The sequence below is a fragment of the Solanum verrucosum genome, unplaced genomic scaffold (assembly GCF_900185275.1).
Source record: "Solanum verrucosum unplaced genomic scaffold, falcon-dt-bn FXZP01000099.1, whole genome shotgun sequence".
Classification (NCBI taxonomy): Eukaryota; Viridiplantae; Streptophyta; class Magnoliopsida; order Solanales; family Solanaceae; genus Solanum; species Solanum verrucosum.
This window is the reverse complement of record NW_026020338.1, coordinates 250,363-276,649: the sequence shown is the minus strand read 5'-3', so window position 1 is coordinate 276,649 and position 26,287 is coordinate 250,363. Positions and strand designations below refer to the sequence as shown.

General features: G+C 31.4%; 1 protein-coding gene and 1 pseudogene across 1 annotated transcript in view; both read left to right on the top strand.

Annotated features, from left to right (window-relative positions):
* The window catches only part of LOC125836870 (TMV resistance protein N-like), a 170,749-nt pseudogene that overhangs the window by 127,211 nt on the left and 17,251 nt on the right, over window positions 1-26,287 (top strand).
* The window catches only part of LOC125836929 (TMV resistance protein N-like), a 30,800-nt gene continuing 17,158 nt past the window's right edge, over window positions 12,646-26,287 (top strand). Inside the window, exons 1-3 of the mRNA XM_049516081.1 lie at window positions 12,646-13,157; window positions 13,332-14,409; window positions 15,172-15,462. Coding sequence (XP_049372038.1) covers window positions 12,646-13,157; window positions 13,332-14,409; window positions 15,172-15,462 — 1,881 coding nt within the window. The remainder of the gene's footprint in view (window positions 13,158-13,331; window positions 14,410-15,171; window positions 15,463-26,287) is intronic.

Sequence of the window (26,287 nt, the reverse complement as noted above, 5' to 3'; positions counted from 1 at the left end):
GCATATTATGATCATGCTTAGCCAAAGTCTATATCCCTCATCTTTCTTTCTCTAAGTCTAGTTCCTCGTCTCCTTCTTCAGTCGATCCTATTTAATTCTAGCAGAGTTATAGGCTGATGATAGATGTTTGTCTAGCTATAAATCATTTCATTAAAGGTAAAATGATCATTTTAAAGTTATATTGTAACTAAATATAGAAGAATAATGACTAAAAGGGATGACATATAAATTGGGAGAGAGAAAGTAGTTAAGGAATCAAAACAATTATTAGTAACAATTTTCTTAGAGTGAGTCCATAACCATAAATGAAAAGAATTATTAGCTAATTACAATTATAATTTCGATGCGAATTTGAATTAAGTCATGCCCCTATGCAGGTGAAGGATACCGAGTAGAATCAACTCGCAATAATTTAATTCAATGGAGATATTTTCCAAGGTACAGTCTTTCTTTGCATCTTCATCCACTTGTATATTGAGCTGTCCATAGTGTTCATATTATTGTGGATCCCATAGCAATAATTCAATTCAATTCAATTGGAGTAGACCCCATCTTCCAGATTTTGCGAGTGTAGAGCTCAAATATTCTACTGATTTCCATTCATATTCATAATAGAAGCAACTTATGATTCGGAGTTAATCTAGAAGGTAGATTATTAAGTAATTTAGAGCAATGAAAAAAAAAAAGACGTAGTAGTAATAGGAGTGTACGTATTGTTTGTTTCTTATTTTAGATGGATGTTTCTTATCAACATATATCTGACTTGATATCTGTAAGAGTAATGTATAACATAATACATTGGCGTAATGGCGTTGATCATCTCAATGTGCACCTCTAATGCAAAAGCTACTTAAATGTTATTTGAAATATGCTAATAGTAATTTTATAATCTCCGTCCACATTTAATTGTCATGGTTTCCTTTTTTAGAGTCAAACTATAAGAACTTTGACCAACATTTTACTATGTATATTTTTATCATATTGATATGCAAAAAAATGCAATTTATAGTACTTTTCGTATAGTTTTTGAATATCTAAATTTTTTTAAAAAATATATCGAATTAATGTAATCTAATTTAACTTTAAAAATTAGTCAAATTGACTTTCGAAAAACGCAACATGACAAATAAAAGTGGATGGAAGGAGTTGTAGATATAAGGAATATGATGTTATAATCTCGATTATCCAAAGTTTTTGTATGAGTTAGGAGTTTAGCGAAGGGTGTGCAAATATTCTTCTCAATTATGGTAAGGGTGTAAAAAATTAAATATACACTTAAAATAACTAATATTTAATCTCGATATACCACATAAAAGGAAAGATATATTTTTTTTTAAGCGGACTAAAAAATAATATAAATGAAACAAACAATTGAAACGAAATGAGTATTTTCTATTTGAATTTTAAATAGAATTACAAGGTAACCAAATTTCTTTTTTTTCTATTCATAAATTAGGGCCATATAATTCACTTTTTCTTTCTAGTTTGTAGCTTCACGGGCTTGTACTTTTAACTGTCCATCGTGTACAAATTGATTTCTTTTGTTTTTGAAGGATATATATTTCCTCTATTTGTTATAAAATTTTGACTCTCAACTTAATTTTTTGATTTTTGATTTTTAAAAAATCCAAATCCAAAAAATAAAAATTCTCCATCGTCGTAAGGTAGAATGATAATTATTCTTTCATCTTTAATCAAATATTTTCCGTTCTTCTTTCTCCTATTGGAAGGAGCTCACCAAATTAATTCTCTATCTTGTCTCCGTTTGTGAACAAGTTTTAATTTTTTAAACTTTGCATGTTTGAATATAAAATGGTAAGTAAATAAGAGATCTAATAATTGCATCTTTATTGATCCACGGCTTTAAAACTTGCTACTAGTATCTATACATTGAATTAACGCTTGCTACTAGTATCAATACATTGAATTATGGTATTGAATTTTCTCTTCTTTTTTTTAATAATTCATCTTGCTGGTAAAAGGAACTAAATCACATATTTTTTTAGCAAATTTACGCTAGACATAATATGTAGCAGTCTTGCCTCACATAAAATTTTAACTTGAAACATCATACCGATTTGATTGATATCCATTAAAACTCACCTTAGGATCAAAATATTTGTCAGCCAAAAATAAATTAAATTAATAATAATAATCTAAATAGAATAACAACATAAAATGAAACTCTACCTAACAAGTTGTGGGCCTTGTTTATTTGAAACGGTAAAGTATTGTCCAAGCAATTTCTTTGTGACTGATCATACAAAGAGAGTAGACTTTATTATATTGAAGATAAATAACCGGTCAAAAAAACATATTTTAATAAATATGTACATTGGTAGAAATAAGTAGGAAATTTCTTGGAAACTTTAATGCAATATGCATACACAATTAATGGACCACTAAAAGTACAAGCAAACAAAGGTGTAAAGAAAAAACAAGGGTCATTTTTATGTCACCGACAATACGACTTGACTTCATCAATTCATTGCGAAGTCAAGTCTAATACACTTTATAATTTGTAGTTTCTACCATAAATACTAATTCACTTTATAATAAATTACATAGTGTCTTGTTAATTAATAATTTTGTGCCAAATTTCAAATCAGATGCACCATTCTTTTAGATATCAAGTCAAATACATGTATCAAAGATGCTAGATATATTTTGAAATATAAATATGTATGGTCCAATTTCTCTTTGTGCAGATGGATAGTGGTCCATAACCATAAATGAGAAGAATTTAATAATTACTAGCAATTATTACTCCTTACTATTAAGTGAACCCTATTTGCTAATTAAATTAACAACATTGATCTATCGAGGAGTAATAGAAATTTAAGAGATGGTGAAATGTACTCATATATATATTCAATTGTGACAGATTCGATTCAAATCAGTAATAAATGTATGGTTAAAACCCCATTGGATTTGTGGAGCTGAAATTTCTTAGAATGTGTATTTTTTATTTTATTTTATCGTTGTTTATCTGGTGTTCGATACCTATATTGGAGCTTGACTACTCTGAATTCGCGTCACGTAAGGCTCCATTTGGAGGAAAGCGCTCCCTACCAAGGATTTTTCCATATCTAAGGTTCAAATCCGAAATCTCTGATTAAGTGAGAAGTAGCCCCATCTTCTCCATCACATCTTTTGGTGAGCTTTTAGAATGTATGGTAAAAAATTACACTAGACACAAAAAGTTTTTTGAAAAAATAGCAACAATTACATTTTCCATTCAAGAAGAGTTTTTAAAGTCAAAGTTTCTGTGAAATTAAAGACAAATTTCAATCAATTTTTGACAGAGAAGATAAAGGGAGGTTGGTGTTTTGTACTCGTGGAGCAATAAATTCCGTAGCGGAGTTAGGAATTTAGTGATGGGTGTGTAAATATTTTTCTTAGTTAGGTTAAGGGTGTAAAATATCAAATATACAATTATACTAATAGAGTAATATTTAATCTCAATATACCACATAATTTTCTAGTGATGTGTATGCACCAAACCACCCTTCACCTAAAGTGGCTCCACCCATTACAATAATTCCATTTAACTTCTCCTAAAATTTTGTTTTTCTTATTTGGGATACTCTTTTTTCTTTGAAGCTTCACCCGCTTGTACTTTTAGCTGTTCAATTTGTAGTTCAGAGCCTAAAAGGCAAGATCTTTTTTTTTCTTTTTTGCAAAAATTCCAAAAGAACAAAAATAAATAAAAATAAAAAGCAAAGGGGGTAAAGGCACATGATCCGCACACCTTACCCCAAAATTTTTAACGCGGTTAACAATGTAAAAAGGAAGGCACGTGTGAGGCCACGCCTTGTAAGGCACATGGCTCCCACACCTTTATTTCTTTTTAGTTGTTACACTGTGCTTTTCGAGAGTTGGGTGACCTTTTCTCAATTTTTGTTGGTATTCGTAAACATCATGCACAATTGTCAGCACTTTAATTCATGTCACAATCAAATATAAATGTGTGGAAGGCGTGAAGAAAATTTCTTACTACTTACTATGGAAATTTACCAGTTGACTATAGAGAGATGATCATACTCGTAAAATAATTACGAGTTACTTGTATCAACTTTTGACAAGGAGGAGAATAATCACCTTATGAATTGATAAAAGGCTAAAACATGGCGATTCGATCCTAGAAGAACTCTTGAAAGCTTTCAAATACTCTTAAATACATGTGAATCACACTTGATTACAGTGTATCTAGGATAAATTACACTTTATTTGACCCGCATGAGTAAATGTGGTATCGAAGTAATTATGAAAATTAAAATAAATTCACATAATTAGACCCCCAAAACTAACTAGATTTGTGTTGTTTGCTTATATTAGTAACTAGTTTCTGAACACGTGCGTTGCACATGTATGCCATGCTAATTAGTATAAATACTTCTAAAATATAAGTGTACGATGTGTAAAATACAAGCTCAAAGAAATGAACGGTGCAGCATATTCAACTGATATTATGATCATTTCAAGACACATCATACAAAAATATTGTTATCAAATGAATTGTTTTGAAAACTAATACTATGACGACTTTAATTAAACAATTCTTATAATTTATCAAGTATTCAACTTGTTAAAAGTTCTTTTTTTAATATGCTACAACACATAATTTAAATGTCGACATTATATAGTTACAAAATATTTAATGCCTTAAAGCTTCTGCCTTCTTTTTAAGGAATAATACCCTCCACTTTTTTACATATGCATACATATCAATAACTTGTAGTCGAAGGAGAGTGGTGTTTTGTAATAGTTGTAGAGAAATTCGATCAACATGTGTCTTCCTTAGGATGGCTAATAGATCATTATCAATTTCATAGTTTACACCTACAAAATAAAAATATTTATTTGTTATAAAATAATCATTATTTAAATATGTAATTGACATGTATAAATAATAGTTACACATATATCTATCCTTCGTCTTCTTGGCTCATTCAAAATTATTAATTCTGCCATCTGTAAATTTTGACCAAAGAAATTTTTGTCAAGTTATATACATATAATTGAATTATGAAATACAACACAATCATTTGTGAGATATTAACAGTATGGTAGAAAAAAGAAAACAATATAAACCAAAAATTTATATGATACTTTTGAAGGTGCCTACAGAACTCAATTTCCTAAATCTCCAATTCATAGACCAAAAAACTAAATAGAAGCATAAATAACACGGACAAAACAAAGAACACATCTGGAGGTATATGCTAGATTTGTTGTCAATGACAGTCCAACATTCCCAAAAAACAATATGCATATCACAATATCTAGATTTCAAAATAAATAGGAAAGCTAAGCTAATTGCTCAAAAATTTGTTCATGAATGGATATAAAAGCATCAATATACGTTGTAAAATAATAAAATTTAAGGTATGGTGTATACACTTGTCGGCTGTTTTGTCAATGAGGGCATGGAGCTTTATGGCAATAGAAACTTCTTCCTCTCTACTAAGTTTCTGCAATTTTATGTCTCTGTGAACTTTAGTAAACATTCAGCAGCAGGAATCCTAAGACATAATACGAATATCAAGTGATAAATAACAATATCAAGAACAGAGCGACTCATGATAAAGAGAATGAAACGAAATAAGCTAGACAAAGACACACAGTAAATAAGAAAACAGAGCAGTTCTTGATAAATAAAGAGGAGAAAAAAAAAGTTTACCTGATGTATTTGAATGAGGTAAAGAAAAGAGAACAGATTAATGGATAATAACATATTGGTGGAGACATTTATAGAGATGACTAAAGAATCTGAAAAAGGTTTTGCATCAGCTGATAATTAAAGCAATGGAACTTGAGCATTGGAAAAAGGTTGTTACACCGATCAGCTGAGCAGAACGTATGATACGTTTCTGGAGAATTAAATTAGGGCTGAGATTATCAGCAAATTTTTTTAATAAATTAATATTTAAGTAATATTGTAGGGGCAAAACGGTTAATCAACTTTGGGGTTAAGCTCTTCCCACTTATATATATATATATATATATATATATATATATATGATATAGGTATATACCTCATGAAATTGTGTTCTCTGTTTATATATAAATTATTTCTTCTTATTCATGATTTTGGATTAGTTTGTACTTTGGGGACAGTGCCTATGAAGGGAACATGTTTTCTGAGAAACAACTTGGGTATGCAAAAATTACTTCTTTTTTATATTTCATTTCAAAATATAATCACGTTTTCCATTTTCTGACAAATAGATAAATTGCAGATGAATGACAAGATAACTTTGCCAAAACAGGTGGATAAAAGAATCTTCGGAATCCAATGTAGCTCCAACGCTCGAGCTCAAATAATTTTTCCCCAACCAACAAGTTCTACTGAAGAAGTGTAGTCTCCGTTGATATCTACTGTCAAATTTTACATGATGGAAGCAGGAGTTGAGTTCTGAAAACGGTCAATCCAGCATGCGGATTAAGAAGTTCAGAGGACAGAGTTTACAGCAACTCCAGTTTTAAGGGAACAAAATAGGTAGTCATAGGAGTTATTTTATGTTTTTTGTAAAAGCTAGCTAAGGTGGAAACCACAAGTGAGGTTTACTGATAGGATAAAATAAGTTTTGCGGGAGAAAAGTGAGAGAGAAGGAGGGAAACAAGTATGTGACGTTGGATTAGGCCACATAAATCCTTGTTGTGTGATTCAATAAGCTTTTATTATATGTTTTCTTTACTTGTATTTATGCTGTTTTTATCTGACAAAATCAATGTATATGAATGTCTTGAGATACGCTGGAGCTGTCGAGCTGCAAAGATACAATTAAGAGTGCACAACTCTCAGGTCGGGGTGCTACTCTTACGAGGATCAGTTGCGGTTAGTTCTGCTCTTATTTCCATGAGAGCATGCCACTTTTAAAGGTAAAGAGTTCCCAAACGCAGAAAAAAGTCATATTTTTCTGGAACAGACTAAAAAGAAAAAGAGTGTCATATTAAAGAGTTCCCAAATACAGAAAAACATGTATAACCACCAAGAGTCTTTTTATTAACTTGTCTATTATATGAGATAAATGACAGCAGATCCACTTTCTGTGGTCGAGATAATGACTCATTACATTTTTGATTTCTTGCTAAACTTTGAATGCTAGATTTTTAAGCCCTTTGCTCAAAGACAAAATGCAATAATTCATGATTAGACATGTTGTGATCGTTTTGGATTAGGAATATGTGATTACCTGTTGTCTTACTAACATCAATATTTTGATTACTTTTAAGTGGTTGTAACAAGTTTTATTCTGGTTTTGGATTACTTTTGCAGAGCAGACTGGGAAACAGAGAACAAAACCAAGAGATTCATGAAAGAACTTGGGTATGCAATAATTCATTCTATTTGAATTTCATCTTTCTGTAGATGTACCCAACCGATATAATGATTTCACCGGGTTATCATTTGTAGGTGTTAAAAGTTCACAGAGAAAATACAAAGTGTAATTCCCAAAGGATAAACAAATTGCATTGATGAGGTTTCCAGTTTGCACATCAAGAGCAACTTTCATCTACCAGAAGCATAATTGCATTGATGTGTGGTGGAAACGGACATCTTATTCCTGAGTTGATATGGGTTTTGATATTGAATGCATAATTGATATCCATACCTATGCTGGAGAGAATTTCTGTCCTGTTTGTCGCACACTCGTATTTCCTAATGAAGCCGTCCAATCACAGTGCATTCATCTCTCCTGCAAACCTTGTCTGGCACATGTTGCCAATGGGAGCCGAGCCTGTCCTTATGATGGATACTTGGTGACTGAAGCAGACTCTAAAGTGAGCTCCCTGTAGTACATTGTCCTTTAGATAATTGCTGATGCTTTTGCTATCGCGGTATTTTGAATGTGTTGCATTTACTTTTCCTCACAGGCCCTTATTGAGTCAGACAAGACACTTGCTGAAAGCATAGGCAGAGTTTAAGTGCGTTTATCTCTATCACAGAAGTGGATGCACATGGGAAGGTTCCTTGTCTGATTGCACTGCTTCTCTGCTTAATGGACATGATCCCAATCAGTAAACAAATGCCAGCTCTGAGGCTCTTGCTACTGCTTCAGCTGGTGTGCCTACTTCAGAGCAGTGGTATCAGCAACATTATCAGCAATATGCTGGATATGAGCCTTATCAACAGCAAACTTATCAGCAACTGATTCATGGCTTTAAAACTCATTTTGATGCTCTCTCAAAGAGGCAGTGAAGTTGAGGTTCGTCTCCCTCGTGATCTCTTTCAGTTCTCTTATACTTGTTTTGAAGCAAAATGTGAATCTGAAGCAACAAGATTAGTCATAGTGGGTAGAGCTGTTCTTAATCAACTCCTCATTTGATACAATCTTCAAGGGAGAAAGTGAGAAAGGGAAAATGTCTGTATGGAACATGCCTGGAAATTTTGAAGTAGCTAATGTAACATTAGATTAGGTCACACAGATCATCGGTTCTTTTGTCACAAGATTGAGTAGCTCACAAGTTACTATTATATATTTTATCTGACAAAAAATTATGTATATGAAGGTATTGAATATCGTTGGAGTCGTGGATGTTGTCAACAGAGAAGGGAATCATCGAGCTGCAACGATACAGTAAGGAGTGCACAACTCTCAGTTTTTAATTACGTTTTAACTACTGAAATCTAAGGAGCTGTCTGTTTTCCAGCTTGTTGACTTCAGTCTTTATGAAAGCAATAGGTAACGTGTATGAAGGGCACATTTAACTTGGAGTTTCGCGTAACACTGCATATGAAGGGCACATATTTCCTCTGCCTGAGAAAGAGATTCGCGAAAGAACTTGTGTATGCAATAATCCATTGTCTTATATATTAGTAAAGGTGACACGACATCTCTCTTACACCAGCTAACGGAGCAAAGGGAACTATTTCCAGGAATCAAACGTATTCCACTGGAGTTGTGTGAATTAGAATCAGAGTTGTCAAAAGAGATGAACATACATATCTTTTGCTATCAGAAACATCGAATTATGATATTGAATTTTCTCTTCTTTTTAAAAAAATTATTCATCTTGCTGGCAAAAGGAACTAAATCACCTCTTTTTTTTTATAGCAAATTTATCACTAGATAAAGTGTCCAACAGTACCTTACCAATCCTAATAAGATATTGTCTCGGATAAAATTTTAACTTGAAACATCATACCAAATTTATTGATATCCATTAAAACTCACCTTAGAATCAAAACATTTCTCAGTCGAAAATAAATTAAATGAATAAAAATAATCTAAATATAAAGACGTAAAATGAAACTTTACCTAACAAATTGTGGGCCTCGTTTATTTGAAACTATAAGACAATGTCCTAGCAATTTCTTTATAACTGGCCAAGCATGCATAGTAGACTTAATTGTATAGAAGATAAATAACCGATCAAAAAAGTTATTTTAATAAATATGTACATTATTAGAAGTAAGTAGGAAATTTCTTGAAAACTTCAATGCAATATGCACACAATGGACCATTAAAAGTATAAGCAAATAAAGGTGCAAAGAAAAAACAAGGGTAATTTTTATGTCACCGACAACACGACTTGACTTCATCAATTCATTGCGGAGTCAAGTCTAATTCACTTTATAGTTTATAGTTTCTACCCTAAAAACTAATTCACTTTATAGTTTAAAATAATTACATATTGTCTTACTAATTAATAATTTTGTACCAAATTTCAAGTCATAGAAATTTAAGAGATGGTGAAACGTACTCATATATAATCAATTGTGATAGATTCAACCTATCAGTAATAAATGTATGGTTAAAACCCCATTGGATTTGTGGAGCTGAAATTTCTTAGAATGTATTTTTTATTTTATTTTTATTTTTTTATCTGGTATCTGGTACCGCATTGGAGCTCGACTATTCTGAATTCGCTCCACTTAAAGCCCCATTTGGAGGAAATTAAGCACTCCATACCTAGGACTTTTTCATACCTGGGACTCGAACCCGAAACCTCTGATTAAGTGAGGAGCAGCCTTATCCGCTCCACCACATTTTTTGGTGATTTTTTAAATGTGTGGTAAAAAATTACACTAGATGCAAAAAGCTTTTTTGAAAAAATATCAATAATTACATCTTCCATTCCAGTGGAGTTTTTAAAGTCAAAGTCTTCTGCTTGCTTTCTGTGAAATTAAAGACAAATTTCAATCAATTTTTGGCAGAGAAGATAAAGGGAGGTTGGTGTTTGTACTTGTGGAGAGATAAATTTCGTAGCAGAATTAGGAATTTAGTGAAGGGTGTGCAGATATTTTTCTTAGTTATGTTAAGTGTGTAAAAAATTAAATATACACTTATAATAACAGAGTAATATTTAATCTCAATATACCACATAATTTTTTAGCGATGTGTGCGCACCAAATCACCCTTCACCTTAAATGACTCCGCCCATTACAATAATTCCATTTAACTTCTCCTAAAATTTTGTTTCTTCTCATTTGGGACTCTTTTTCTTTGAAGCTTCATCTGCTTGTACTTTTAGCAGTCCATTTTGTAGTCCAGAGAGGGCAAGTTTATTTTTTGGCCGAAATTCCAAAATGACAACAAAAAAATATTAAAAAGCAAAGGGGTAAAGGCACATGATCCCCACACCTTACCCCAAAATTTTTAACGCGGTTAAGCACGTGTGAATGGCTCCCACACCTTTATTTCTTTTTAGTTGTCCCACTGTGCTTTCCGAGAGTTGGGTGACTTTTTCCAATTTTTGTTGGAATTTGTCAGCACTTGAATCCATGTCACAATCAAATATAAATGTGTGGAAGGCGTGAAGAAATTTCCTACTACTTACTATGGAAATTTACCAGTTGACTATAGAGAGAGGCGAAGATACTCATAAAACAATTACATGAGTTATTTGTACAAACGTTTGACAAAGAGGAAAATAATCACCTTTTAAATTAATAAAAGGCTAAAACATGGCGATTTGATCCTAGAAGAACTCTTGAAAGCTTTCAAATACTCTCAAGTTGCCCTCGTTATTTTCCCTTAAATAAAAGAAAAGATATACGTTCTTTTCTAAGCGGACTGAAAAATAAAAAAATAAAACAATCAAATTGAAACAAAATGAGTATTTTCTATTTCCATCTAGAGGTGAAAAATTTCTCTGTTTGTTACAAAACAACTAGATTCTTGGCTTGAGAAAAGAAGTTGGGTATACGATAATCCAATCTTCTTGAACCTACAGATATTTATATAACTCCCATTTTAATAGAAGTGATGTGACACCTCTCTTGAAACCAATGTAGCTCAAGTGGTCGAGCAACTATTAATAGGAGTGTATATCGTTTGTTTCTTATCCGTCATTATTTTTGGAACCGACTAAAAAAGAAAGTGAATCGTATAAACTGAAACAGAGAAATTAGTTAATTACAATTTTTTCCAAATAATAATCAATCAAAAGCAGAGATATGGACCAATTTTCCTTACGGTGAATCCATAACCATAAATAAAAAGAATTATTAGTTAATTACAATTATTAAATGAGAGATCGAACAATAACAATAATTATGATAGAGTCATAATTATTTCTTCATTCTTAATTAAATATTTTGAGTTTGTGCCTTGATTATTGACTAGTCCTTGTTAGGAAGTGTTTTACCCTCGATGTAAAACCTCTCGACACGAATCTGAATTAAGTCAAGCATCTATGCGGATACATAATACTAAGTAAAACTAACTCACAATAATTTGATTCAATGGAGATATTTTTCAAGATATAGCCTTTCTTTGTAGCTTCATGCACTTATATTTTGAGATGTCCACTGTGTTCATTTTGCTGTGGAACCCATAGCAATAATTCAATTGGAGTAGACCCCGTCTTCCAAATTTTTTACCGACAAAACATGAAGACTAGACTTCCATTGAATATAAACAACCAGTCAAAAGCAATAAATGTAGGAAATTTCTTGGAAACTCTAATGCATATCCACACAATGGAGCACTAAAAATTGAAGTACAAGCACATACTAGTGCAAAGAAAAAAGAAGGGCAATTTCTTTGTCAACAACAACGCGACTTGACTTCATCCGTTCATTGTGATGAAAGGTAAAAATCCATCAAAAATAGTAGGAGAAAACTATCTAATTACACAAACATTTCTACCATAAATACTAGTAACAGATTGAGAGAGGTTAGCGAAAGAGGGAGAGAGGTGAGTGAGAGAGGAGAGAGGCGAGCAAGAAAGTCAACATATATCTTTTGATACTAGATACACATATTTTTCTTAATACTAGATATATTATGAAATACAAATACATAGAGAGGGTGAGAAAGAGAGTCAGTGTATCTCTGATACATACGTGTCACACTTGAATATACAATGTAATTGGAACAAATTACATCAAATTTGACCCGCATATATTTGAGATACATGTATCTGAGTGCCCAAAAGTAAAAATATGGTTCAAAAGATAATTTCAAAAACTAAAATAAAAATACGTAATTAGACTCTAAACTAGTGGGATTTGTATTGCTTGTTCGTAATAATAATGTGGTCCAATTTTTCTTTGTGCAGATGGATAGTGGGTCCATAACCATAGACTGGAGTGTTTATTTCTACTTTCCTCTATATAACTAATTTGTTCATCAATTGGTCTCATCCGATCCATACACTTCACTTTTTCTTTTCAGATAATTAATTGAATCTATGGCATCATCTTCTTCTTCTTTTGCGAGTAATTCACAAAACTGTCCTCGATGGAAGTACGATGTCTTTCTAAGTTTCAGAGGAGATGATACCCGGAATAATTTTACGAGTCACTTGCACAAAGGTTTGAAAAATAGGGGAATATCCACCTTTCTAGATGATGAAAGGCTAGAGGATGGCGATTCCATCTCAAAAGAACTCGTGCAAGCGATAGAAGAGTCTCAAGTTGCCGTAATCGTTTTCTCAAAGAATTATGCTATGTCAAGGTGGTGCTTGAATGAACTATTGAAGATTATGGAATGCAAGGAGAAAGAAAATGGACAAACAGTTATACCGGTCTTCTATTATGTGGATCCATCACATGTTCGATACCAAATTGAGAGCTTTGCAGAAGCATTTGCCAAACACAAATTGAGGTATAAGGATGATGTTGAGGGGATGCAGAAGGTTCAAGGATGGAGGAATGCCCTAATTGCTGCCGCAGATCTAAAAGGACATGATATTCATGGCCGGTGAGTTGGAAACAAATAATTGCTTTTGATGAAAAATATAACAATATGTTTCTATATATTATCCTGAACTATAATGTTTCCTATTTAATACGCTCTTGAACATTAAAAGTATGAAAATACTTTCTAATACTTGACTTCCTCACATTGTCAACAATCACTCTCTAATTTATGTAGGATTAATCAATCGATGAAAATTGATCAGATCGTCGACCACATCTCTTCCAAATTTTGCAAGAGTGGTTTTTTATCTTATTTGCAAGATGTTGTGGGAATAAATGCTCATTTGGAGAAACTAAAATCCCTACTTCAAATAGAAATCAATAATGTTCGGATTGTAGGAATCAGGGGAATAGGCGGAGTTGGTAAGACGACGATAGCAAAAGCCATCTTTGATACTCTATCTCATCAATTTCAAGCAGCTTGTTTTCTTGCCGATGTTAAAGAAAATGCAAGAAAGAATCAACTACATTCCTTACAAAATACCCTTCTCTCTGAGTTGTTAAGAAAAAAAGATAATTACGTCAATAATAAGTATGATGGGAAGTGCATGATTCCGAACAAACTTTCTTCAATGAAGGCGTTGATTGTGCTTGATGACATAGATCATGATGATCATTTGGAGTATTTAGCAGGTGATGTTGATTGGTTTGGTAATGGAAGCAGAGTTATTGTAACAACTAGAAATAGAAAATTGATAGAGGATAGTGATGCAATATATGAAGTGCATACACTACCTGATCATGAAGCTATGCAATTGTTCAATCAACATGCTTTCAAAAAAGAAGTTCCAGATGAGTGTTTTAAGAAGTTCTCATTGGAGGTAGTAAATCAGGCTAAAGGCCTTCCTTTAGCCATCAAGGTGTGGGGTTCTATGTTGCATAAGAAAGGCGTAGATAAGTGGGAAATAATTGTAGACCAAATAAAGAAAAAGTCTAATTCAGAAATTGTTGAAAAACTCAAAATAAGTTATGATGGATTGGAGCCTGGAGAGCAAAAGATATTTCTAGATATCGCATGTTTCTTCCGAGGAGATGATAGAGAAGAAGTCATGCGAATTGTTGAGAGCTATGAATCTGGAGCTGAATTCATATTGGATGTCCTAATTGACAAATCCCTTGTGTTCATTGACTATGGTGCGATTGAAATGCATGACTTGATTGAAGATATGGGCAAATACATTGTGAAAATGCAAAAAGATTCCAGCAGAATATGGAATGTTGAAGATTTCGAAGATGTTATAATGAACAATATGGTAAGTAAGCTAAACAATGCAAGAGTATTCATATTTCAAATATATATATATATATATATATATATATATATATATATATATATATATATATATATATATATATATATATATATATATATATATATATATATACACACACTCTGTTCCTCTAGCTTCATATACTCGCACACAAGTCATTTAATAAGTTATGAATTACTCTAATAGCCACTTAATATATTTAATCTTATATCATTCTTTGGATTAACCTGAAATTTATACGATATTAAATTTGTACGTACTAATTTAATCAATAATTTTTTAAAAGCTAATATCACCCATTTATTTACCCTAAGTAATTTTTTATTAATAAAAATTCAGAAATGAAAAAATAAAATTTAGGAGGGCCAGTACTTACCTTACTAATTCAATGATCGATTATTTTTTTTTTCATTTAAAAGATGACAATTATTGGCACTATTTCAGTTACCATTTTGTTTTATGAGAGCATGAAAAACTTTTTAACTTGAGTCTAATAAAATTCTCAAAAAATGTATCATTAACAAATAAAATTAACTACGCAAAGCATTTCTCGTAAGCGGCATATTTCTTAACTAATATTTGTACCTTAAATTTTATTTGATGGTGCTGGCTCTTTAAGAACTTCAAGTACAATAATAAATAATATAAAACATGACAAAAATTTGCATTCGTGGGTAGAGTAAGAAAACAATGATATTGATAAGTGGATTGTACATGATTTGTTGATTCATGATCTTTTTATAGGGGACCATGGCAGTGGAAGCAATCTGGTTATGGACATTTAAAAAACTAAGCTTTAGCAAAGACGCAATTAAAAATATGCAAAGTCTTAGGATATTATGCCTACAGACTTATCCATGGGGTTCCCAAAGTGATTTAGAAGATGTCTCTATTGAGTACCTGCCCAACAACTTGTGTTGGTTTGTCTGGCCTCATTATCCTTGGAAGTTATTGCCAGAAAATTTTAATCCCAGAAGGCTTGTTAATCTTGATCTCCGATCGAGTTCATTGCATTATTTATGGAAGGAAACAGAGGTACCATTCTATTTTCAGATACTTTCTATTTTTAATTGTCCTAGAGTTATAATTGTTCTCATATTAAACTCTGTGAATTGCATTTCCAACCTCTCCATCTAAAGAAGACACAAAAAAAATATGTTGGCACAATTGAGTTCTGTGAAAATATTATATAAGGTATGAGTTATATCAAATCACATTGTAATGAGTATCATAAATTTTTCAACAAAAAAATATATAATTTGAAATATATGAACAGTCAATCTATTTAAATAACTTTTTTATCGTATGTAAAATGATTAGACATTCCATGAACCTGCAAAATTTGGACAACAAAACTTGGTTTGGTAATTAAAGTAATGATTAAACTTTATGTTATTAGGTCCAAAAATGTGATATTTAACATGTAACCATACCAAAATGAGTATACAAAGATGATTAAATGGCTCCGATTTAACTGCAAAAGAAAATTTCTACATACCTTAGTTTGTAGTTATCAACTATTATTTCATTCAATGACCGTTGAGAATTAGGAACATTCTTAATGTTCATTTATACAAGAATTTAGCTTAAATTCATCATTAATACTAATTGTTAACCGAAGGAAATCAAAAAGTTTGACAATTAATAGAATTTAATTAAATCATATATATCCTCTATTAAATATTAATGTTTACGTTATCTATCATTTAGCAAGTCATCACCAGAGGAATTAAGATTCTTTTAAGATGATGAAGGTATGTTATGTGAAGCTTTTTATCATTAAATATATATGATAAGTAGTGTTTATATAATATCATTAGATAAGACATACTCTTTTAATACTATCATTTTTATTTATACTAATATAGCCTAGTTCTAATATTTGTAACATTTATTTAAAAATAAAATAACTATATATATAAATAACTATATATATAGAGAGAGAGAGAGAAAGAGTGTTAAAGAAAAGAACCTATAACACATAAGCACAACCAAAAATCTTAAGAATAAACAAAGAAAATTGAAATGCTAATTCTGAATTTGGAAGGAAAAACAAACATGAGATATATTTATACTAATATGTATAGTGACTTTTAAAATTCTTTTTTTTAGCATTGTTAACTATGAAAAGTTTGAATAGTTATGATGGTACGTTTTGGGCTTCTCCTCATTAGTTAGTAATAGAACAGTTGAAAGATTGAAGTAATAATAATGACTTTTAGATTATTATAACTTATAAGTAATAAAAAATAGCATATTAATTAAAAATAAATAAGATTCTTCATATATATATAAAATCAGCAATTTAAGATTATTTTAGTAATTCAATTTTTAACTTTGTTGCTTATGCAATATTATTAGTAATAATTTGCTTTTCTTTAACAAAATATTGATTTCCTTCTTTTGCTTGCCATTCTTCTATGCCTTTTTTTGTTTTTTCAATCGAAGGGATAGTACTGTTTTGCATAAAAACTATTAAATTCAGCACATACATAGTCAATACTTAGACCTTCATATCATAAGAAAATCACTTCATAAGTAACCTCCAAGTATACTTGTGCAATGCATGGATAAGACCCCATAATTCATCCATGCTAAGTATCCCCTTTGGTCATCATAATCATACTTTCCATCTCATGATCTCATCCTTAGCTTAATTCTCGTAAACAAGGGAACCTTCACCTTTAGTCAACATATCAAGGATGTCAACTATAGCAACAATCCAAGCTAAGCATACAACATATAAAAGAACACTTAATAAGTAGTTTCAAGTCATACTTGTGTGATGCATGGATAAGACCCCATAATCCTACCCATACCAAGTACCATTTTAGGCTATCATACTTAAATGATTAATATTCATCATTTCTAGACTACCAAGGAATAACACCCTATTAGGCTAGACCAAGCTACCAAAGGAATAGCACCATACTAGGCTAGACCATGCTACCATGGAAGGCATACTATCATGCAAGTCCAAGCTATACAATGAAGGGTATTACAAGTGTTCCATTCTAGCTACCATGAAATGGTCTTGGACCAACTAAGTCATGCTACCTTGCTAGCATTATATGATTTTGTTACCTGCGAGAAAAGATTAAACCAATAGAGAAAACTTAGCATAAAGAAAATGAAATGATGAAATGCAAATATTAGGAAAGAAATTCAAATGTGGATAAAACTCCTATGGTGGATTATCGACTCTATAGAAAGAATGCAGAGCAAGTGAAAAGATAGGGATAAATAATATTAAAAGTGGAAGGTACAATGAACAATAGTTCGGAGAAGATGTAAGAGCTTTTAACATATAATAATAATTAAGAAAAATTATGTAATTAAAATACTATGATTTTATCAAATATTTAATAAAAAATTAATTTGGTGGTGGAAAATATGGTAATTCAACTTTGCATATTAGAGTTTTCCACTTTTGATAGTAGGATTATCTGGACACGTAAGTATATCCCATATTATATGCTTGCATAATATATGTCTATATTTATAAATTTATGTATAATTTTTTTTAAAAAAACTTTTGATTGCAATATAAATTGAAAAACATGTATAAGATAAGAAATCAAAACAGATACCCTCAAATTTCAAACTATAAGCATAATAAGAATATGTATTTCCGGAAAATGCATAAGTACCCCCCAGCCTATGCCCAAAATCCTTGAGACACATCTAACCTTTGCTAAGGTCCTATTACCCCCCCCCCCCCCTCAAACTTATTTTTTAATTAATTTTCTACCCCTTTTTGGCCTACGTAGCACTATCCTTGAAAAAATTGTCAACACGCGCTGGGCCCACAAGATAGTGCCACGTAGGCCGAAAAGGGGTAGAAAATTATATATAAAATAAGTTCGGGGGGGTAATAGGACCTTAGTAAAGGTTAGGTGTGTCTCGGGGATTTTGGGCATAGGCTGGGGGGGTACTTATGCATTTTCCCTATGTATTTCTAATGAGTTTAATCAATCATACCTCACAATAATCCCTGCAATTAATTGAGAAACTTTCAATCTATACACCAACATTCAATAGTATATATATAAAGAAAACTTGAAATGCATAACAATAATTATATCTATATTTTTTTAAAACACTATAAAGTCAATTTTCCTTTTTGCATTATAATATGGATTGCACACAACTTCTATTAAAAAAAGAAAAGACAAAATTGGGAAATATAGAATCAATAAATTGGAAAGAAAAATGTAAAATTGTAATAAGAGGAAGAGAAGGAAAACTCAGTAGAATATATTTAACAAAACATAAATAAGGAAGTATGTTGAGTAAAAGAAGAGTAATGCAAAAATGTGAGCTGATATATGGAGGAAATTGACAAATATAATAATCTGTATTGAATAATGAAAAGCCAACTCTTCGATTTCTACAATTTTTTTATAACTACGGCTCAAGATAATATAATTTATTAATTTAATAAATGACATAAATAAATAACATACATTGTACGTATATATGTGTAGTTAATTGGGTAGTGAAAAAGACTCTTTCTGAAATTATTTTTATTTCTTTAAAGTATTTTTTGTCACGCCCCGAGCCTACACCCTGGACGTGGCCGGCACTCGAGAATCATTGCTGGCCCTAAGTGAACACTTGGCCTGAGTTACTTACTCAGCGAAAGACTTTACTCAAGATAAATATACTTTAAAGAATAAACTGAACTGCTCAATAATAACTTAGAATGTAATAAATAACATTCACTGCCAAAGTGGCAACTCAAGTTTCAACTTAACTGAAAAGGGAAAGTAAAGACTCATGAACTAACATCAACTAACTATGTCTATGAAGCCTCTAAACAACTGATATAGACGTCGGGACAAGACCCACGACATCCTAATGAACTAAAGTACTGAAAGCAATAAAAATGATCATTCAGAAACCTAGAAGGCTCACCAACTGACTCTGAGTGCTCAACTGGATCAACGAGGCGCTGGATGTTGATCCTGGTTACTTGTGTCTGCATGCATCATAAGAAGATGCAGGCCAATTGGCATCAGTACATTGAATGTACGAGTATGTGAGGGGAATTCTAAAACAAGACATAAGCTTGAAAGGAATTGAAAAACTTACTTGGCTCAACTCAACTGAACTGAACTGAACTAATTTCAATATAAAACAGTGTAAATAAAAGCAGTATAAAGTACAAATTTAAAACATGGTTTTCAACTCTGTGTATTTAGAAATACAATAATAACTCTGTATGTATGCAAAGATACAATATGAACTCTGTTTGTATATGAAAATACAAATATTTCTGCTGTATATAAAAATACAAAATACTGTTGTGGGAGTTTCTCTAACCGACAACCATCAATTAAGAGTTATCGTGATGATACAACGTTTTACCTCACTCTGCCAGGGCCGTCCTATACCTTGTCGGGGGTATAAAACCTGAACTAATAAGTGGATCCACTAGTCTTATGCTAAAAAAGCACTAAAGGAATTATCTAAAAAGTATTACCCTTTTCTACCCATGATGGCTACATGGTTTATGGCGGTTCGGAGTTTTTTGAACTCTCCCCCATATCGGTGCTCAATAGTACTCCCAAAATATACTAGCTCTTTATGTTTAAAAACATAACTTCTTTCTGTGGTTTGAGATAATTGCTTAAAACTTAGCTCAAAGGCTATATCGAAAATCTCAGTTTCCTCTCTTGCTTAATTGTGAAAGCATTTACTCTTTACTGAAAACTAGCTCAAAGGCTCTTTTTGGAAATCAAAGTTTCCTTTCTTGCTCAAGCGTGAAACATTTACTCTTTAACTGAAAACTAGCTCAAAGGCTCTTTTGGAAATCAAGGTTTCTTTTCTTCTTTAAATGTGAAAAACATTTACTCTTTGGGAATACATAGTCCCGATATACTCTTTTGAAGAAATGAACTTCAAACTTTACTATTTACTCAACTCAAAACTCAAGTCTTAAAACAAAGTTAAAACTTTTGTAAAAGATTTTTGGAAAACTCTAAGAACTTCTCTTGACTTGACTCTTAACATCTCTTGACTTGGATCTTAACTTTTCTTGACTTGGATCTTAACTTCTCTTGACTTGACCCTTAACTTTCCTTGAATTGAATTATGGATTCAAGGATTGTGATTTGTGATAGGGAAGATCTCATGATGTTTAGGAGTGATTTTAGATAGCTAAACATGAGAAAAGATCAAGAAATCACTGCCTGGAAAATGGTACGCGACGCGGAGGTGTATTTATATATTTGGTCGCGAAAATAATTTTTGAGGCAGAACGGTCCGTGACCGCTCTGTGACGCGAGGAAGGATTTTCCAAATCTGAGGAACAGGTCTGCGACGCGGACCTGGTACCCAGATTCTGCCGACTTGTTCCTTCTTTGTTTTCTAGCCCCAATTCGCCTAAACTCGGTTCTTTTTCTCCATATCTCTTTAAATTCAGGTACCCACAACATATACACAAGAATCTAACTCAAAGCAACTCTAATAATTGATCTTAAACTCTTAAGAACTCCTCAATCTCATCCCAAATTCAAGAACGAAAGCAATTCAAGAATACAACTCAAGAACATCAAATTCTCAATCTTTTTTAGGAAAAAATTACACTGAATAAAACATGTTTGGTGCGTGGGTGAACGAACCCAACGTTGTGTGGACTCACATACCTCAAGGGATCACCCCTTGACGAAATCCACGAGCCTAGTTTCAAGAACTTGACGATTTCTTTCTCCTTCTCCTCTTCTTTTCTCTTCTCTCATAATCCTACCTTGTTTCTCAAAAGCATAAACTGAATCCAATCAGTTTAGACCCCAACTTAATTACCAAAAACGAAATTAATTAATTGGGTGGTGAAAAGACCATAATGTCCTTCTAAAATCCGGATTGGACTTTCCTTATCCAAACAACCCAACTTTCAATGGGCATATCTCACTCATACGAACTTGGAATTGCGCAAACTCGGCGGTGTTGGAAAGATTATTCCAAGATATTTCCTATGATATCTGGAAACACACTTAATTCATTCTGAGCTAGGAGTTATGGTCGTTTGAAGTTGACCAAAAACTCAAACTTAGCTTAACCATTTTTCCAGATTTTTATTATTTCCAAAAATCACTCTTTCTAATTCTAGCTTTTGTTAATTCTTTCAATTTGCGAGATATTATATTTTTGAACTTATAATATTAGTGCTATAGAAAATCATATAAAGTCATAAGCTATTGTAAGTTTTTAGAGTAATTATTTTATTAAATTATATACCTATTATTTATAATCATTCTGGAAATGTAGAAACTAATTTTGGAAAGCTTGAAAAATGAGAGAAATTACTATTTCCTATCATTATTTTAGGTATTATTAACATTTAGTATGACAACATTTAAAAATTAGTCTCCTTTAAATGTTCATTGTTTTTAAATTAACGTACCGAAGAATTTGATATGTTTTGACGTTTTGTTTATCTAAACATGTAGAATTTTGTTTTGAACCTGAAACATGTTATAAAGCATTGGGTGAATGTTATAATTTTATTTTTACTATTTAATTAATTAAATAATTTATAACCTTTCAATATAATGAAGGATATATATATATTATGATGATATGATATGATGATTCAATTAAATATACATATAGATTATAGATGATAAATATTATTAAATTAGATTTTTTAATTAGGAATTAATCTAAGGAAGTGAAAAATTCTTTAACATTTTTATTAAAATGATACAATTTAATATTTAAATTAAATAATTAAATATTTTTATAACATTTTAATTTATAGTAGGGATACAATTATAATTCAACTTTTAACTCTTTTTGTTTATATATATGATGATTAAATTAAATATACATATAGATTATAAATGATAAATATTATTAAATTAGATATTTTAATTAGGAATTAATCTAAGGAAGTGCAAAAGTCATTTTGTTTGTATATATGATGATATGATATGATGATTAAATTAAATATACATATAGATTATAAATGATAAATATTATTAAATTAGATATTTTAATGAGGAATTAATTTAAGGAAGTGCAAAAGTCATTAACATTTTAATTAAAATTATACTATTTAAAATTAAATAATTAAATGTTTTTATAACATTTTAATTTATAATAGGGATAAAATCGTAATTCAACTTTTAACTTTTTTTTGTTCCCACTTATAGTAATATGGTGATGATGATGACTAGATCTGAGAACGTGCATTGCATGTTTATCCCAAAATACTTCATATAAATTTTGTATTGCAAAGTTCATCATTGTTTCGATAGGAACTACATATATCTTCCTAATTAAAAAAAAATAGTTTTAACTATAAAATTGACTAAAAGTGCATAAAGTGAAAATAACTAACTATTGCACAAATTCAAATTCAAATGAGGATACTGAAGTACCACATGATAGACTAATATATACAAAGCAACAAACCATGGTAAATTCTCAATAATTATAACAACACAACAATAGAAAGTTGTACAATAACAACAAACAAGAAACATAAAGTTTAAACTAAACAAATAAAAAGAGACAAGAGAAGAGAGCATATATATTTTCTCATATTTTTTTTCATTTGATTTAAGTGGAAACATTATTGTGTCAAATGTCACTATTTATAGGATAACATTGAGGAACACAAAGAGTTGTCATAAATATATTATTGATCCATTTGAGATTATCGATGAGAGATGAGAGTAAAAAACATAATGAATATAATTAGTGAGTGTTACATACATTTACATAATGATGAGTTAGTGGTAATTTATGTATATTAATATGATGATTTACTATTTAATTTATCAAACAATTTATAACATTTAAATGTAATGTAGAAATAAAATTGTAATCTAAGGATAAAATATGTAAACGAATTCAAATATATTAAATGTGTAATGGAAAATCATTATGACTAATTATTAAAAAATTCATAGTAACTATGATTATGAAAAATCATCACTATTACTATGTGAAAGATGTAAATATTACTGATTTTTTCTTGCTAATAATTACTTGCAATTTAATAATGTGTATTGAATTGTAAGTCTTGGAAATAGGAGTATTAATTACAATAATACGAACAGTCAAAATTCATTGAATTCCAAAATAAATATTAAATGAAAAATAATATTTTCAATAATTTCAAGAAAATAAATTAATACCTAAAGGATATTTTCGTAATTCAACTTTTGACTTAAATTCTTCCCACTTTTATATAAATAAATATAAATATAAATAAATATATATATATATAAGAGAACATTAAGCCCGCCTACGTGGCACTATCACAAACTAGAATTTCCTTTTAATTTATTTATTTCCAAAAATATCCTTCTCCTTTCATAAAAAGTTGTGACATTTATAAAAAGTTGTAACTTTTATAAAAAGTTGCGACTTTAATGAAGAGTTGCGACTTTTGTAAAAAGTTGTGACTTTCATGAAAGGTTGTGTGTAATGACCCGAAAGGTCATTTTGGTAATTTTTCATGGAAATGACTATTTTGCCCTTTCGGTAGTTGCCCCGAGTCCCATGTTTTGTGGTTGTAAAGTTGGTTTGAGGAAAAGTTGGTAAAAAGTTGAGTTTTTGAGAAGTTGAGTTTTTATGAGTTAAAGTTGGTTAAAAAGTGCTTTTTCGAGTCATTTGGAGTTTCGGGACTCGGATCGGATTTCCGTCGATTCCGACAGTTTTAGAATGTCGAAACGGGTCTGTGTGAAGTTACGGAGTTGAATTTGGAGTTGAAACGAAGAATTGGGGTCCTAAGTTGCTAAAGTTGTGAAATTTTGATAAAGAGTTGACTTTGGTCAACATATGAGGTTCCGAGGCTCAGATTGAAATTCCGAGAGTACCGTTGGTTTCGGGAGGCGATTCTAAGTCTAGAATGAGTCTTGGTTGAATTTTTAGACGCTCCGTTTGAGTTTCGAATTTTTTTGGCGTTAAACTAGTTTCTTGGCATCTTATTAAATTTCGGGTCAAGGAGTCCTCGAATTCAAATTCCGACAGCTCCATTGAGTCCGGAACGTCGAATTTAGTGGGGGTACATATTTAGTTTGTGTGCACGAGATTCCGAACGAATCCCGAGGGTCCAACGGGGACTTAAACTTTGGTGTTATTGTTGTGTTTCAGCTGCAATTTCAGCTGCAATAGCAGTCTTTTTTAGTCAAAAACCAGTAACTATTTTTCCCCAACTTGAAAAATACCCATTTCTCCATTTTTAGACTTTGAGAGCTCGAAAATAGGTGATTTCAAGTGGATTTTCGCAAGGAATTCATTGGGTAAGTTATTTCCAACTTATATCTTTGATTTCCATCGATTATTTATGGATTTTAACATCAAAATTTGAGATCTCAACTGAAAAATTTGGGGGTTTTTTTGCCTAATCCGAATTTAATAGAAAATTTGAGTTTGTGAACTCATTTCAACTCCTTTTTCGAAACGGTTTTCACTATTGGATTCTAAATTTCTTGGGGAACATTTTTCACTAAAAATTTCCAGATTTCAAGAATATTTTTCGGAACGAGATTTTTTTTGACCATTTTACCCTTTTCTCCAAATTTCACAATATTGGTGTTGTTAGATTCGTATTGATTGTGAGATTCCATTTATGAATAGATTGTGGTGATTTGGAGCGTGCTCGAAAGGGTAAAACTCAAATTTGAGTTACTAGTTGAAGTGTTTTGAGGCAAGTGTCTTCTAAACTTTGTTAAACTCTTAGACTACACATGACTACTTTTCTAATTGTGTTGGGGAGTAATGGGGATTGAGGATGAGTTTTATTTGTTGATTGAAATTGTTGTAATTGAAAGATGGGGAATAAAACGAGTTAAATGTGTTATATGTGACTTGAATTTGTTGAATAAGTCATGTGATAACTGATATTGAGGGGATAGAAGAGCATGAGTAGGCTATGATTGATACAGACGATGTGTAATACTATGATGTGTTTGATGTTGAGACAGATGATGTGTAATACTATGATGTGGTCGTGATATGGTTGTGATTGAGACAGACGATGTGTAATACTATGATGTGGTCGTGATATGATTGTGATTGAGACAGATAATGTGTAATACTATGATGTGATCGTGATATGATTGTGATTGATGACATGTGCTTATTCATTATTCATCCCATGTGTGAACTATCTATTGCATGAGTTCTGAGACACTGATATGATGATGGATGGATATGAGACACAGTTGAGACTAGCTCCGGCTAGAGATATATGAGATGGACTAGCTTCGGCTAGCGATTTGGATGCCGATGGGATCTGGTTCCGGCAGTGATACATGGTCCATGTGTGGCCCCCATGGGTTCTGATTTGAGTATTCAGCGCGGACTGATTACGTCAACAGATATGTATCGTAGGACAGACATGCATCATGACTACATGACATTATTATTGCATTTGCATCGCATTTGACTTCATCTTTGTCTGAGGTGTGTGGATTTTACCTATTTGCCCCTCTTCATGTGATATATGATCTATTTGCTCTTACATGAGGATATGAGGTTGATGTTGAGACACTGTTGGATATATCTGTTGATTATGAATTGTGTAGTATAGGTTGTTGGTTTGCTGTTAGAATGAAGTTTCAGTGGTTCGGTTGGGATTGAAAGGAGTTGTTTGTAGCTGCTAGTTTAGCTTAGTTTAGTGTTACTTGCGAGTACCTGTTGCTTTTGGTACTCACCCTTGCTTCTACACAGTTGTGTAGGTCGACAGCTCTATCAGATTCGACTTATTACTCATCTTCAGATTAGAGCTTCCAGACTTACTTGAGAGGTAGCGGTTCATTCCAGACGTGCCCTCAAGTTATCTATATTTATTGTTTTGTTCTATTCTAGAACTTTACTATGAGACTTGTATTTTTATTCA